Source organism: Tamandua tetradactyla, chromosome 8, assembly GCF_023851605.1.
Source record: "Tamandua tetradactyla isolate mTamTet1 chromosome 8, mTamTet1.pri, whole genome shotgun sequence".
NCBI classification, from domain to species: domain Eukaryota; kingdom Metazoa; phylum Chordata; class Mammalia; order Pilosa; family Myrmecophagidae; genus Tamandua; species Tamandua tetradactyla.
Window position 1 is genome coordinate 42,767,115 of NC_135334.1, and position 18,083 is coordinate 42,785,197.

Here is an 18,083-nt window from a genome sequence, read left to right on the forward strand (position 1 = left end):
AACTTCAAAATATGCATATATAAAATGATCCACTTCAACAGAAGAGACAGTAGAACAGAATACAAAATAATGGACATGCAGTAATTACTCTACATATTTTTCTAGAGAAGCACAGACAGTACCACAATCATATCTATACAGTACCTACTCTTACACTCTGAATTTGCTTAACTATCTTAGGGGAGGCTCACTATTCTTACTACACCTTTACCCACTTCTTCATGCACACACACACACACATGTGCACACATACACAGAAAACACTTTTAAAAGAAATAACATCTAAGAAATATTCGGTGATAAGCTTGGCACACAGTAGGTGTTTAGTCAATAGGACTCACTGTATTATTAGTTAGCTCAATCCAATGACACTACCCATTGTAGACAGCAATGGAAAGTACAAAATGTCTCTGACTTGCTATACGAAAATCCCATCCCCAAGACCCTTTATTTGTACTTTACATGAAATCGAGAGATGGAGTTTCTTTCAAAAAGTTTTTAAGAATATGTTACCTAAAATGCTTCTCTGGGTGCCTGCCCACGCAAAAAAAAAATCTCCTCTGGCATAGAAAAGGAAAGACAGAATAAACAAGCAGTTTATAGAATACAGAGGCTTTGGGGGGAGTATAGTTTGGGAAAAAGTTATGTACAGATAAATTCAAATAGGTATTTTAACTACATATAGATTTTTAAAAATTAGAATATTGCTATATTCCGGGAGTGTGCAGTGTCCCTCCCTGGACAACGCCACCTCACCTCTCCTAAAGCAGGAACCCCTGATGCCATTATGAATCAGTTTCTCACTCCTTTTGTGTTGAAAAATGTAGATTAATTTTTGTGGGTTTTGCTTTACATCTAGAAACCTAAGTAAATAAGGAAACATTTGTCCAAATAATAGTATTTACTTTTCACAAATATGTCCTGGATTCATGACTGCGCTTATGCAAATTCTTATCTTCTTCCTTAAAATGTACCATACCTGTCTCTATATGTCAAAATCTTATTCAAGCATGATATCATGGCAGTTCATCCAAGTTTTTCCTCATCTTCCATCCAGATTTTATTTCCCCCTTTTCTGATGTCTCGAAGTTTTCTGCATAGCAGAGTAGAATGAGAACTGGGTTTGGATCCAAATCTACTTGGATTCTTTTTCTGGATCCATTATTTGCTATGGGTGTAAGTTTGTACAATTTCACTATGACTTAATTACCTTATTAAAATAGGAATATCTGTAACCTCCTTAAAGTAGTACCTTATTTTATTTTTATTTATTTTTAAGCATGAGCGTTCTTGCCATATGATCATTCCATTATTGGTATATAATCAATAACTCACAATATCATCAAATAGTTGTATATTCAACACCATGATCATTTCTTAGAACATTTGCATCAATTCAGAAAAATAAATAAAAAGAAAAAAACTCATACATACTATACCCCTTATCCCTCCCTCTCATTGACTGCTAATATTTCCATCCACCCAATATATTTTAGCCTTTCCTCTCCTTATCTTTTTTCTGTACCCCTTTCCACTCCCTTTCATTGATGACTAGCATCTCAACCTACTAAATTTATTTTAACATTTGTTCCCCCTATTATTTATTTTTAATCCATATGTTTTATTTATCTGTCCATACCGTAGATAAAAGGAGCATCAGACAGAAGGTTTTCACAATCACACAGTCATGCTGCAAAAGCTGTATACAATCATCTTCAAGAAACACGGTTACTGGAACACAGCTCTACATTTTCAGGCACTTCCCTCCAGCCTCTCCAATATACCTTAACTAAAAAGGTGATATCTACATAATGTGTAAGAATAACCTCCAGGATAACGTCTCGACCTATTGGAGATCTCTCGCCATTGACACCTATTTTGTCTCATTTCTCTCTCCCCCTTTTTGGTTGAGAAGGTTTTCTCAATCCCTTGATGGTGAGTCCCAGCTCATTCTAGGATTTCTGTCCCACATTGCCAGGAAGGTTCACAACCCTGGGAGTCACGTCCCATGTAGATAGGGAGAGGGCAGTGAGTTTGCTTGTTGTGTTGGCTGAGAGAGAGAAGCCACATGTGAGCAACAAAAGCGGTTCTCTGGGGGTGACTCTTAGGCCTAATTTTAAGTAGGCTTAACCTATCCTTTGTGGGGATAAGTTTCATATGAACAAACCCTAAGATTGAGGGCTTGGCCTATTGCTTTGGTTGTCCCTATTGCTTGTGAGAATATCAGGAATTCTCCACATGGGAAAGTTGAATTTTCCCCCTTTCTCACCATTCCCCCAAGGGGACTTTGCAAATACTTTTCTATTCACTGTTCAAATCACTCTGGGATTTATTGGGGCATCACTCTGGACAAACTTACAAAACCTCATGCCCTACTCAAGATTCCATGTACTTATGGTGTTCAATTAAACTGTTTATATAAGTTATATTAGGAAATGCACTCATCAAAATATAAATTTTGTACCTAATAAGCATTTTTTGCTTCAGTCTCACCCATAAGTTAAAATTTTAAAATATGGAATTACCATCTATTTTCCACACCCTGCAACATTGACATTCCTTTGTTCTTCCTCATAGTAGTACCTTATTTTGATGAGTGAATTTGAGAATGTTACTTAAGATGCTCCTTTGGCATTAGAAAAGGAAAGAGGGAATAAGTAAGCAGTTTATAGGATACAGAGGTCTTGGGGGAAGTCTAGTTTGGGAAAAATTATGCACGATAAATTCAAATAGGTATTTTAACAAAATATAGATTTAAAAATTAGAACATTGTTATATCCCAGAAGTGTGCAGTGTCCCTTCCTAGACAATGCCATCTCACCTCTCCTAAAGCAAGAATCCCCTGATTCCATTATGAATCATTTTCTCATTCCTTTTGTGTTGGTGTAGAGAAATGCAGATTTATTTTTGTGGGTTTTGCTTTGCATCTAGAAACCTAAGGACATTCTCTAAACAATTCAAATAATTTTTCTGTAGATTATTTTGGATTTTCTACACATACATTTGCTAATAATGGACATTTTGGTTTTTTCCTTCCCAAAATGCATACTTTCTATAATGCATATAGAAAACACTAGTGCTCAATAAATGGAAGCTATTTTTATTATTGACTTAGTGGGGTAGTTATGCTATCTTGTGTTGTTGTTATCTTTGTATTAGCCTTATCCAAACCCACTTCCCACCACCCCCAAGAAGGTTCCTTGGGAAGAGGGATTCATTCTTACTTGTTATCAAATGAAATGGCACAGAGTCTTGCATTCAGTATATGATCAATAAAGTTCTGTGTTCACTGGACTAAATTGAATTGAATAGAAAGAACTGAGTCTAGATCATGGGATATTAGGGAATGGAGAAGTAGAGCTACCACTTACAACTGAAAAGAGAGAACAAACACAGATCACTATCCTGAGACCTATAGCTATAGTATACACAGAGTGTGTGCATGTGTATATAAATAAATTTTTTTTAGCAAAGAGATGTAAGTATGCTAATGATGAAATTTCTTTAGGTTATCTTTTATGTAAATGAGCCTCCTCATTGTTTTTCATGTATCAAGATTACCATTGTATCTATGTGTAACATGCAACCAGCCTTCTAATTCCCATTACGAATAAACCATAGTTAGATTAGATTGTGATTTATGCAAAAACTGAAAGAAGTGACTTTGTAACTTCAAGAGGAGATTAAAAATCTATGTTGTAAAACACTTTTTCTAAACATCCTCAGAATGTTCCCTCTCACAATTTTACATTCACTTAAGAGTCACTTGGGGAGGTGGTGGAATCAGTCAGTAGCATGTATTTAGATGCTTGAATTCCCAAGTACTTCAGATGTTGTTGGCTTCAAGGACAAATTAAGCTAGAAGTTGCAGTCTAGGGGCTTTTGGAAAAGAAAAGCTTTTAAGTGACTAATGGCTTGCTCAAGTTGTGCCTATGTGGGGAGCAAAACCAGGCAACCACTACAGCAATTTATAGTAACTGGGGCAAATGAACCATAGTTAGAAGTAGAATCTATGAATTGCTTACTAAACTGGTAATTAGCCAGAGATGTAAAGACATAAACTGGAGGTGTTTATGGTACAAAGCCAGAATTATTTTGTTGTTATTTACAGCTTAAATTATCTGAGTTTCTCAGAGTTATCTTCCTTTCGAAGTTGAGGCCTGTTTTGCGATATTTAATAGTTAAGGAAAAAAAAAGTAGAAACAAGAGCTAGACTGGTCCTGTCATTAGGGGAAAAAAATTGAAGACCCTTGAAGAGGGACATATAGGTTTTCTGTGACTTAAATTCGGGAAATAATAGGAGCAAAGAATTTGAAGATTTCTTACATATGTGTCTTCTGTGTTTAAACAGATGTCATTAATTTGAAGATACATGATCATTGTTATATTATCTAAATATACTGTTGAAAATGGAACTATTTAAAATGTGAGAATTCTTTATTTCCACTCTTATTTAACTATTTGGCACAGCATGAGCATATAGTAATGCAGTGAGATTTGAATTATTGTGGATGATTCCTTCTCTGAGACTAAATTTAGAAACCTCAATTTTCCCCTCAAAAGAGTATAGCTCTACCTTGGGAAAAAAAATTAAAGGATAACCCAGGAGCATCGTGGTAACACCATTTTTAGAATTATTTTATCTATAATATTTGGTTGATTAAAGTATTGCTGAGGAGAGAGAGCAAAGCATATTTATTATAATTGGATTGACAGTATCAGTGTGGTCTAATTTACCACTGAGTAAGGGAGAGAAAGAGGAAAATAAAGGCAAGATGAAATTTTGGCCATTGTGCCTCTTAGTTTGTCATTTGATCCCATGACTTACACTGCAAGAAAATTAGACTCAAATTAAGTTCCCTTATTTGGGAGATATTCTAAACATTTGTGAATGGTGTATGTGTGTGTGTGTGTGTGTGTTGCATGTGTGTGCATGCAAATTCCCTGTGAAGTTAGTCATGAAGCTTTTGAATATAGACTAGGAAGCTGAATCCTTATCTAAAACACCATTGACACTAAGGAGGGTTCCATCATTATTTTCTATTTCTCCATGGAGATTTAAATGCAGTATGGCTATTAAACAATTTGATTTCTAGGATTACCATAAAATCGTTGACTAACATGGGACTAGGTTTTAAGCCCAGCTTTGGCATGGATGATCTAGCAAAAATCACTTAATGAGTTTGAATTTGAATTTCAAAATTTGCATATTGTTGATGACAATATCTAACTCAAATGGTGTTAATTGGTACATCCTGGGAACTAAATTTAAAGTTAGAAGTTGACTTAAACCATTTTTCTTTTAACTTCCCACTACCTTCAGCTTCCTGATGATTGCATTTGCTTGAACATTTCCAGTGGTGAGAAATGATAATAGGATAGCGTTCTCCTTTGAGTAGGATTTCAAATGTTAGAGAGGGTGACTAGTACACTGCAGGGAAGGGGAGTGGAGGGGATGAGGAAGTGCAAGCAAGGTTAAAAGGTGAGAAAATGCAGGAACTGTTCTGGGGAATTGTGAACGTCTGGTGTAGTTTGAAGATTGAATACTTCATAGGAGTTATTTTTTATTTGGGGTGAGGGTGGGGTGGAGAGGGGCAGAAATGAAGAGAGAGAGAGAGAGAGTCATAGGGAAAGAAACATAGCTGAACACTTAATCGGGTAGGTCCAAATTGTGAACTCTCTATTGGCAGAGAACCCATATGTTTCATTCCTGACTGTTCACCTAGCACAATATGTAGGTCCTGAAAAATATTAGATAGAACATATGGAATTATTTCTATTCCCCCATTTTTGAAGAATAGGGCAATTTCACACAGTTGAACTTAATCTGTTTCAAATGAATTGATAGAAAAATTATGGAGAACCTCTAATATCATGTTGATGAACAATGGTTGCAATTAATAGAAGACTGAGGTGGTTTGAAGGGGGACGATACAATGAAAGATGTGCTTAGGGAAGATTCCTGTGGTTATGATAGAAGCACGGTTTATATGGGGAAGAAAAGTAGAGGAAAATCAAAAGTACAATTTAGGATGTTTGCTACTTGAAATGTCTTGAGTGCCTAATCTCTCCAGTTGGCCAATACCAAACAAAACAAAACAAACTGAAGAAAAAAAAAAAGGAAACCCAGGGAAGAATGACTAATTATATGCTTAAATTAGCTTGAAAATCTAATTTTCTGTTGATTGCAGGTCTATTCAATTGGTATGTTAATTAAAGTGATGGTGGAATAAGAGAGGAGCTCCACTATTCAAAGTGGAGCTAAAACTGAATCTCTTATGTCAATCAAATCCATTTTTCCTTTTTAAATACATCTCTAAAAGACTAGGGTATTCAGCTTGAAGTATATTCACAGCCAAGTAGTGTCTCACCTTTAAGATGTAGAATATGTAGCAGGATAGATGAGGTTGGCCTTCCCTTTGAATAGATTAGATTTATATCTAATCAAAATGCTAGTTTGTCTTAAGAAGTTTCCTCCTACACATTTTTACTGTTTGCCTTAACTTTTCTTTACTGATTATAAATATATTACATAATCTTTATATGCAATTTGTAGAATGCAGAAAAGCAAAAGAAAATTAAAATGTTCTATAATCTATCACTTAAAGATTAGCTCTGAGAACAAGTAGCTGCTCTATTTCCAGCAGTTTTAATGTTTTTGTGTATGCATATTTATTTTTTCTTCAAATAAAATTTGTATTATATTCTTACAATGAATTCTTCAATGATATTATATCATGATCATTTTTCATTCTCCTTAAGTGGTCATCAAAAACAGGGTTTCAAAAAAATACTATGGTCCATAAATTTATATATATATATATGCACTATGACTCTATGTTGCTTGTATGGTCACCATGATTTAGAACATTTTTAGTTCTGCCAGTGGCTACGTTTTAAGTTAAAAATGTAAAATATCCTTGAAGTATCATTTCTGCTTATTGAATATTAAAAATAAATCTACTAACTTCTGATTTTGTATCTGGTGAGTTAGTACTCTTACTTGTGCTACCCACTACCCAACCTAGTCCAGCTACATACAAATGTAAGTGACTTCTGGAGTCCCACAATGTACTTTATTTATTCACAAATACACATATGTGCATATATTTAAACATATACACACACAGCTTTTTCAGGTTTTCTCTTTTTTTGGAAATCAACCATTTTAAATTTGCTTGAAATTTCGTTACTCTATTTGTGGCTATTTAGCCTTTATGTTTAACTGGTTCAGTACTTTACGCTCCTTTTATGCTTTGATGTTCACAGGACTGACGTGAGCCACTTGACAATGTTCATAGTGTCCCTTGTCTCTCTTTGCTAATCCTCTCAGTGCCCCAGAATCCCCTCCTCAGGCCTTAGCCTGGAGACCAGTCACATGCCCACTGATGAGTCAGAAGTCAGAGCGTTCTAATGCAACTTAATAGACTGTGGCAGGATGTTTGTCTACTTTCATCTACTCATCTTATTAATATGTACAGGTAAATTAACCCTGGAAAATCTAAAACAGCCTGTAGTTCTTTGCTAGAAGCAGTGCACGGAATTCTTTAATTACTAGGGTCCATGGAAATCAACAGACTTCCTCTCTATGGCTATTTTTTTTTTTTTTTTTTTTGTAGGTGGAACTTGTGTTTCATTTTTCTTTGATTGTTCCTTTCTCTTTTAAACTTTTATTTTATTTTTTGTAACTTTTTCATTGTATAGTATAATGTATATTTAAAGTAAAGAAATAAAAAAGCAATAGTTTTCAAAGTACTCTTCAACAAGTAGTTACAGGACAGATCCCAGAGTTTGTCATGGGCTACCATTCAGTCCTCTCAGATTTTTCCTTCTAGCTGCTCCAGAATACGGGAGGCTAGAGCACTTAAATATTTTTTATCATCACAATCAACTTTTTTCCCTTCTTTTTTTTGTGAAAAATAACATATACACAAAAAAAGCTATAAATTTCAAAGCACAGCATCACAATTAGTTGTAGAACATATTTCAGACTTTGACATGGGTTACAATTTCACAATTTTAGGTTTTTACTTCTAGCTGCTGTAAAATACTGGAGACCAAACAAGATATCAATTTAATGATTCAGCATTCATATTCATTTGTTAAATCCTATCTTCTCTGTATAACTCCATTATCACCTTTTATCTTTCCATCCCTCTCTTTAGGGGTGTTTGGACTATGGCAATTCTAAGTTTCTCATATTCGAAGGGACTGTCACTAATATGGGGTAGGGAGATGGAACTATCTAATGTTCTGGAGAGGCTGGGCTAGGTTTCAGTACTTATCTGGACCAGGGACCCGAGGTTGTAGGTTTCTGGAAAGTTACTCTAGTGCATGGAACCCTTGTGGAATCTTAAATATTGTCCTAGGTGTTCTTTAGGATTGGCTGGGATGATTTTGATTGAGGTTTGGCAAGTTATGATAGGTAGCAACGTCTAGCTGAAGTTTGTATACGAGTGACCTCCAGAGTAGCCTCTTGACTCTATTTGAACTCTCTCTGCCACTGATACTTTATTAGTTACACTTCTTTTCCCTCTTTTGGTCAGGATGGAATTGTTGATCCCATGGTGTCTATGGCTATTTTTTTTTTTTTAACAACTTCAAATTCTAGGATTTATGTCCTCTCTCACCCCTGGCTGTTACCCTTTTCTGGATTCATAATCTCCTAAATGGTTTTGGATTAGTGCTCATTAGGTAGAAAGAGGAGAGTAGCAATTTGCCACCTTAGAGCATGGCTTCCACGTAGTAGGAGGATTTCTGCCAGCTTTTAAGTGAGGCTGAATTTCTCAGTCTAGGAGGCATAGGCAGGAAAGTTGGAAGATTTCTCCTACTGGCTTCTTATCTTGACTGTGGTTAAGATAAGATTCAGAGATCTAGGCATGAATGGCTCATTGACTATTTCTTAATTTAGCCAATTTCTGCATGAACAGGTGATTCCTGCTACAGGATGTGAATTTGTTCATCTATGTTTTAACATCCAATGCTGCTGTGACTTTGTATTTATTTTTCTCCTTTTGTGTTTTAATTAACATTTTAAATGGAGGGTGATGAAAGCCAGGAAGGGAATATTCTGACTCCACCATAATGAAAAAAGATCTTTTCCTCTTTACCCCTTATGCTCACTGGACCTATGGAACAGCAAGTTACCATGCCTAAGTGATAAACATTGTGTATTGTAAGCATTTCATAGGACTTAAATCTTATGAAGGAACTTATCAAATTTATCTTCCTTGAGACAGATAACATTCTGATCATTTTATTTTCTTATAATGAATAAATTTTAATTTACAAAGAAAATCAGCTGATACACTCTGGATATATGAATGTTTTTTTCCCCTTCATTATACAATTTCTCAGACCCTAGGTATCCTGGTTTTAAGGTTTTTACTTCTAGCTGCTGTAAAATACTGGAGACCAAACAAGATATCAATTTAATGGTTCAGCATTTGTATTCATTTGTTAAATCCTATCTTCTCTGTATAACTCCATTATCACCTTTTATCTTTCCATCCCTCTGAAAAAAACCAGGATACCTAGGGTCTACATTGTTTATGTTCTTAATATGTAAGCGACACTGTCACAGAGGAAACAACAAAACAGCTTGTTCATTAGCAGACACAGCATGTAGGTGGAAAGAAAGGGACAGAAACAAGACCCTAATTATACCCATGAATTCCTCATCTTCCTTGGAAAACGTAAGAGGACCCTGCTTTCCCCTCAGTAACGTCCTCTAGGGCTTACACAAATAATGTATTTTTCTATATGTCTGTGAGTCAGTGTGTGAGCTTGATCACTGTTGCCTAATAAACTCTACATGAATTCCCATTTGAAGGCAACTAATGGGTTCTTCAAGGGCAATTTGCTGTGTATGTTAAATGAGTAAGCTGGAAACTTTGCCATATTGAAGCTCCTTTGGTGAGTAGGGGAATATTACAAGGATTTTGTACAAGTCTTTGCTATGATTATATTCACATAAAAGAAAAATTATCTTATAATATCTGCTCCATAGGGTAATTTTTATTCTTTTGGAGGTAGGGTTCCTTAAGTACCCATTTCAATCATAGCCCATTATCACTGTAATCGATACCCCCCTCCATCCAGAAATGAAAACTGGCACTTAAACTACTTTAAAGTTGCAACAACTGTAAATAATTTTTAAGGATGCATGGAATATTCTATGAGGTTTAATAACTGATAGTTTATTTATATTTGTGCAGATGGAAAGGAAGCAAAATTAGTTGTGCATTTACTCAAACTATGTACTGTTCAGTTCAGTACTGTTCATTGTCTTTGCCCACAAAAATTATGGGAAATTGAACATGTAATGTGAAAGTTTAATATTTGTGCACTGCTGGAGTGCTTCTAGATGATTATATTTTAACAAAAGCTGATGGCTAAGTAATGGAAATAATGAGCTGAAGTAAAAATCCAATATGAATTTGATGAGTAAAACATTCGGAATGAAAGTATAGCAGAGGAAAAAATCTCTATGGAATGTTTTACTTCTACTACTTTTGGAGTTTATAAGTTTTCACATCATACATGGACATGATTTATAAAGGAACCTAAATGGATATATGCTATTCATCTTAAAAGCTGGGGCAGACCCAGGGATGAGTGTGCCCCTGGCACCATGGAATCAACAATGCCATCCTGACCAAAAGGGGGAAAAGAAATGTTTCAAATAAAGTATTGGTGACTGAGAGAGTTCAAATAGAGTCAAGAGGCTACTCTGGAGGTCACTCTTATACAAACTTCAGTTAGACGTTGCTACCTATCATAACTTGCCAAACCTCAATCAAAATCATTCCAGCCAATCATAAAGAACACCTAGGGTAATGTATAAGATTCTACAAAGCTTCCATGCACAAGGGTAACTTTCCAGAAACCTACAACCTTCAAATGGGTCCCTGGACCAGATAAGTCCTGAAATGCAGAGGGGTCAGCCTCTCCAGAACATCAACTGGTTCCATCCCCTTATTCCATATTATCGACAGCCCCTTCCAACATGAAAAGTTAGAACGGGCATAGCCCAAATACCCATAAAGAGTGGGAGAAAGATCAAAAGTGATGGTGGAGTATACAGAGACGGTAGAGTTTAACAAATGAGTATGATTTCTGAATCATTATACAGATACTTCTTTTAACCTCCAGTATCTCAGGGCAGCTAGAGGTAAAAACCTTAAATTGTGAAGTTGTAACCTGTATGAAACTCTGAAATCTGTTCCACAACTAACTGTTGCAAATTGGCTAGAAATTTATTGCTTTTTTGTATACATGGTATTTTTGACAAAAAAGAAAAAAGTCAATTGTGATGATAAATGCACAGCTATATGATGATATTGTGAACCACTGATCGTACACTTTGGATGATTACATGATATGAGAATATATAATACCTATCAATCAAAAATAAAAAAAAGCTGAGGCAGAGCATGAGATTCCTTAAAAAACAAACAAAGCAAAACAAAAAAACCACAAAAAAGAAAAACCAGGAGAAAAGTAATAAAAGCAAAACAAGACAAAAAAACAATACAAAACACTTTAAGAAACCTTCTCAGTTTTTCATGAACTCCCTATTTATATTGATCCATTTGCCCACGGTCTATGAAGTGACCATGAAACAAGTAAATACTGGGCCTGCTAGTACAGGAAGCTTTCCCAAGATACTGAACCAGGAGTAGGGAAAGGAGGATGAGTGTAGAAAATGCCAGACATAAATGATGACACATAGAGGTTTGGGGGGTGTAAAGGAATGTCAGTTTAGGGATTTAGATTGATATATTAAAAATTTATCACATAGAGGACATAAAAGACTTAAATCAAGTATGCCTTTTAAGTTATGATAACTTAAGTCAAGTATGCTTTTCCTTAATTACTGGAGAAGGCAAAGGTGAGTGGCAAGCTATTGATATCAGAAACTGACACCAGTGTTCAAAGATTTAAATGATACCATCATCATCATCTTCAACACTGCCAACCCTTCACTACTACCACCACCATCATCACCATCACCATCACAGGCAGTACCAAATGCTTCCTAGATGCCATGTACTGGCCTATGCATATTACATACAGAACCTTATTTATTCCTCATGACCCACCAAGGTTACTTTTTTCCCCTCATTTTAAATAAAGAAATAAGCTAGCTAACTTGTCAAAACCTCATAGTCTGCAGGATTAGCAGGACACCCAAGTCCTGTTACACAGTTACCCACACGGTAAAGTGCTTTGCAAATGATAACTACTACAGACTTACAAGCAGTCATCATCATTATTAGCAATAATGTGATTTATAGTTTGAGGAGTAATTCACATTGATCATTCTGAGATATTAACGATCCACGTAGGTTCAAATGTCATGTATTTCCTTATACATGCTAGATATATCTTTTAGGGCCAGACGAATTAAATCCTTTATAATATATAGGCAGGCAACTTACTAATCAGATTTCTTCTCAATGTTATATTATATTCTAGTTGTTATTTACAAATTTTTAAACTTTAAGTACCTTATGAATTTTCTTAGGGAAACAGATCTAGAAAAGGTTGTATTTTAAAAGCCCCCTCCCAAACAAAAAAAAGCATCAAACAAAAAACCAAATAAAACCTGGTCGTCAGTCAAAATTTGGCAGGAAAGGTAAATAAATGGGTTATTTGGCACTCTGTTGATAAAAGAAATGATTGATTATAACCTCAGTTGTTATAAAATTACATTAACAGTTTAGAGTTAAATTGCAGTTAACTCCAAATTCAAATTCAACCTTGTGACTTTCCGATATGTTTTGATCATTAAAGAACTTTCATTGCAGAAAAAATATATTTTTATACCATTGCTCAGGATATAATTTTATGCTTTGAAATGGATTATGTTTCTACATTTAAATGTTTTTTGTAAATAATACATTATCACTTTAACTTCTTTTTCCTAGTATAAAGCTATTATTTATTTATTTGCCAATATAGGAAACTGTCATTTGCTGATTGTGTTTTCTTTGGAACAAACCCTAAATAAATGAAAATTATTAATGAAGGACAAGGTTAAAAAGCTTTTCTTTTTTTTTTTAAGTTGTTGTAGGTTGGGTGAATGGTGAATATATTTTGAGTAGTTTTTTATGAGTGGTGAATATGCTTGTACTCGAAGTAAACCATGATTTCATCTGTACCTCCACTATGAAATTTCTGGAAGCTTTGGGGAAATTAATTGTTTTCTGACACCTTCATTTCCAGTTTAATCATTATTTACAAATCTTATCAAACTGTTGGTGTGTTCAACAACAGAGAGAAGTTATCTCAACTTTCCATAATAAAATAAGCGGTTATATGTAACTGACACCTTTTTAAGAATGTGCAATACATATATCAAACTTTTAAATTTTATGACCTCACACATATTTTCAGGATGTACACTTTTGTCCATTTTCTTACAGTGTATAGTGGAATCCTTTCTATATAAATCTTAGCCTTTTATTTTAATATTCAAATGTTTATATATTTTTTTTATCTAACTAGATTGTGCTCTTCATGATATCTGGGGCTACCCAATATGGACAAACAGATCAACTGCCATTCACAATGATTAATAAATAATAGCAATTTATTAAATATATACATAAAGGTATTTTAAATTAATAAATGAATTTTTACTTTTCACCAGATGGATTAATTCATTTACTTACTCAACAATTCTTTAATTCAGAAATATGTATTAAGTGCCTAACTTGTGGACCATATCTTAGAAGACTATGAAAGAGTTAACAACATAGGCTTGCAAAAACCGGAAGAGGCTAGAATCTGGAACTTTCCCAACAGAATGAGAGATTAGAAGATGCCTAGCAGGAGAAATGAAATAGGCTATGGGAAGTTTATCATGAGATGCAGGGAAGCAGTGGCATGAGGCATGACTAGATATAATGACATATGTACACAGTAAAGGGGGAAATACAACCCCTTCAACTCCCTCCTCATCACACATTGGTGGGAAGTTTAGAGGAAAAACACTACTTGGTAGAGGGTACTGAAAAGAACAAGTCTTTAGTTATGGAAGGGCAGGCACATGGGGCAGGGTATCAGCAAGGCTTCAGGCAAAAGGCAACACTCGCCAGTCTAGGGATAGAATTTGAGAACTTGCCTGAGACACTGTTACTCAAACTGGATCACAAGTCATAATGAGATACCTACCACCTTGACTCGATGCTGAGTAACTTGAACTTCTAAACACCTTCTCTAGGATCAGAGGGCAGAATTGGTGTCTGAGACTGGGGTAGTTTTGAGAGAGACTGGATGGGAACTATCAATGGTTGCCATTATGATGTGATACATTGCTCTGAAGACTTTACCAAAAGCTTGAATGGAAAAGGAAGGAATCCAGTTGGTCTAATGCTCTATAGTGTGTTCAGATTGAGTTGAGAATGAAGAGAGCCCCCATGTGTTCTAATGCTCTTTGCTTATGTGATTATAGAGAGAGGCTCTAGGATTTAGACTATGGGAATATTTAATTGTCTGATTCTGATGTGGTATCACAGACACAGTTTCAGCCAAAACCAAAAACAAAAACAGCCAAGCAGATATTCTGAAACTAGCCTAGCACTAATTAGGAAAATGCATCCTTAGAGTAGCAGTGTTTATCAATACTTTTCATAGAGAACTACTTTTAATGGACACATAATAAATGAAGTATAATAGTGTAATTGAATTTTCCATCTTGAAATGTATTCAATAATCCTTATGATACTGTGAATTTTTTATACTGTCTGGCAGAACATTGTAATTATGGTCTCAATCTCATATAACTTTTGATGTAGCATAATTTACAGTGGACATTTCTCTCACTCAATTAAAAAATGGGCTGCGGTTTCTTCTCAACCTTGCTTTTCAGCAAACATATTAGCTGTGTACTGCAGTTAGGTTTATTTCCCACTAGATACAAATAGCATGTCATAATCAATCAGGCATTACTAAAAAAATGGTATCTTATATATATGTGCTTGTCAAGTTTATGGCGAGTGAAAATGCACCATACCTTTGAGTTTTGCTACAAGTAAAGTCAGTCTACAGATCTAAAAATATTGATCAGGGCAGGCAGAATGCTAAGCAAATGCAGCCAAGCCTTGCTTTTACTTTGATAAATAAAAGCACACATATTTCACAATTCACTTCCTTTCCAAACAACTCTGACGAGAAGTATTGACATTTGGGAAAATATGAGTGGTCTGAGTTGGGGGTCAGGGTATTTCGAGTTAGCAGTAAAGAAAAAAGGGAACAAGAAAACTGGGAAATTCACAAACTGCTTTTTTTGACTTCATGAAAATGAAAAGTTTATTATATTATAGTCCTTTAATAGAAAACACAACTTTTTGCCTCTCTCTATGCTTTTACTTTGGCAAAAGAAATGTGCACCTAATTTTTTTAACTTACAGTATGATGTCTGTGGATAATTGAATGAGGAACCTACCTATAGTGAACTAAAATAAATAGGACAAGATTCATGTGTCCCCCCAACATAAAACAAAATAATGTTTTCGATATGGGTTACCTGGCACTGATAGGATATATATATATTTTGTTGACACTGTAAAATTTTCAATACCTTCAGAAAAGGCTAACCAAACAGGGCAAATTATCTGTACTTATTTTACAATGAAAATAACTTTTCTCTGTTTTAATAAGGTTTGGCCAGGGTGTTTTTTTTTTTTTTTTTTTTTTTTAGTTTTTATTTTCTACTCCACATTTGTATGAACCCAAAAATTCAGCATCCAAAAATTTCAACCAGGACTTGATCAATTCAACCACCTACGGCACCACTAAGAAAGAGGAATTCTGTGTCAAAACAAGATGAACAATGACACATGTCAACCCCAATTGGTCACATGTTCCAGAAAACATCCTTTGTCCTGAATAGAATCCAATCATTCCACAAAGCATTTCATCTGAGACAGGCAATTTAAATTAGTGTTTTTCAGACTCAGATGGAAAACAAAACATTCCAAGGAAAGTTTTCAAATATTTCAAAATACTCCAAAAATATTTAAAGGAAAAATCAGTCAGACTATTATTGCCAATTTAAATTATTTGAACTATTATTTGAACTATTATTACTTAGATCTGAACAAACATAATTCAAGGCATAAACTTCCCATCCTTACAGATCAAATGAAACCAATAATAAAACACTATGATTTTAACATAATGGAGGATATTTCTTTGGCAAAACTAAATCACCATTTGCAGTATGAATATGGTAATGACTGGTAAAGCATGAGACTTTTGAACTCGGTATATATAGACCACTATATATGGAAATCATGTATTGATTTCTCCTGATTTTCCTCTTTCTTCTTCATGTGATGTCCTTAACTTTTATTTGCGAAGACATCTTTACACATTAAATATTCTTTGCATATCTGTCATTTGCTTTCAGCAATCAAAGTAATCTTGTGAAATGACAAGCTTACCGAAAGTGTTTACTTTCCATAACCTGGTGAAATTCCTAATTGTTGCCGAAACAACTTGGAAGCAAAGAATTCTGACCATACTGAACTTATTAAATCACTATATAGAGAAAACATTATTTCAATTTTTTGGAAAATGTCTTACTTTTCTACTTTGTGTATATCATCTGCAGTCTCAAAAAAAGTCTGATATTAAAAGTTTGAATTATAGAATAGACTTCTAACCTTTTGCTTTCTCTAACTGCTTTGTCTCCCTTCTTCCATGAGATGGCTGGTTTTGGAGAGCCTTGGGGTTTGCACTCTATGATGACTTCTCGGCTTTTGGTAACAATTATGGTTTTCTTCAGTTGATTTGGTGCAAACGTGGGAGCTGAAGCTGTTAAACAGACAATGTTAGTTCTACTAAGGGCAATGACAATAGCTTCTAATGGAAGATTCATCAGGATTTCACAATTTTTTTCCTCTGAGATAAATTACTAAATAAAATCAGTAGGATACCTACATCTGTAAAAGGCACTAGCTCATCAGTTATATTCTTTAATAATTAATAGATGTCTTACTGATTTGCTTTACTGGTTACATACAATGTGAGGTTCACAGACAAAGACTGTGTAAAAAAAATGACTTGCTTTAATTCATTATTACCAACTTCAATTGTGAAAGATTAATGAGAAACTTGGGGAAAAAATGTCAAGGGGTCAACCAAAGAAGTCTACTTAGGCTTCCTTTCAAAATGTGTCTTCCATTTTCGGTCTATGTAACTTAATTTAACCTATATTTTACTTTAATATTATATAAAATTTAAGGGAGTTTTAAAGAGATGTTAGTTAAAAGTTAAATAATTTAAATTTCAATACCAATTTTTATTTTGTTCGTTGCAATTATTCACCTAAGCCCGACCATTCGTTATTATTTTCACTGGATTTATATCTCATGACACTTTTGAATCGGAAAGAAAATCTGAAAGACATGCCTAAAAGCTCACTATGCTGAGAAATTTATTATACAAATCTGATAATTTCATAGGTATCTCAGAATTAGTGTGCATCTGTCATATAGCAATACAATGCATGGCACAACATTAAAAAACATACGCATGCGATTGCGATGTGCTAATAAATTGGAAGAAAAGTTAAGGATTTTATAGGCGAGAGTGCAGTTAACATTTGTGACTGACTACTGTGAACAGAACTTACAATAGATATTTAGAAAGTAAGCCCAACGAATGAGAAAGAGACACGTTAGGGAATGTCTCTGGGTAAACTTAACTAGGAGAAAGCCAGGTCAACTCTAATTCAGAAATGTTGAGGTGTGAGTTGATAAGAAAGCACATTTATACCTGATTAGTTAGGATGTAGGAGATTGAAATATGGGATCCTCTTCTATTTTGAATTGATATGTTGTAGTGGGGGGAAATATCAAGTGCAAACATCCATACTTTAATAAACGAATTGATGATATATTACCTTTAGCTAACACATGAACGTTAGGTTCCCAGATTCAAATCACCCAAAACGAATATTGGATGTTTCTATTAATGCTGTGCTTTGGGAAAGTACGTGGGAGTAGAGAGCACACCTGGGCTCTTGCCCACTCCTGGGAGAAAATGAATTAAGGTCATGGAATTGTCGT

At 34.7% G+C, this 18,083-nt stretch overlaps 1 protein-coding gene across 1 annotated transcript in view; it reads right to left on the minus strand.

Moving 5' to 3' along the window:
* Window positions 1-18,083, minus strand: part of CNTN5 (contactin 5) — a 495,183-nt gene that overhangs the window by 236,173 nt on the left and 240,927 nt on the right. The window contains exon 11 of the mRNA XM_077114702.1: window positions 16,677-16,827. Within this exon, the coding sequence (XP_076970817.1) occupies window positions 16,677-16,827 (151 nt within the window). The remainder of the gene's footprint in view (window positions 1-16,676; window positions 16,828-18,083) is intronic.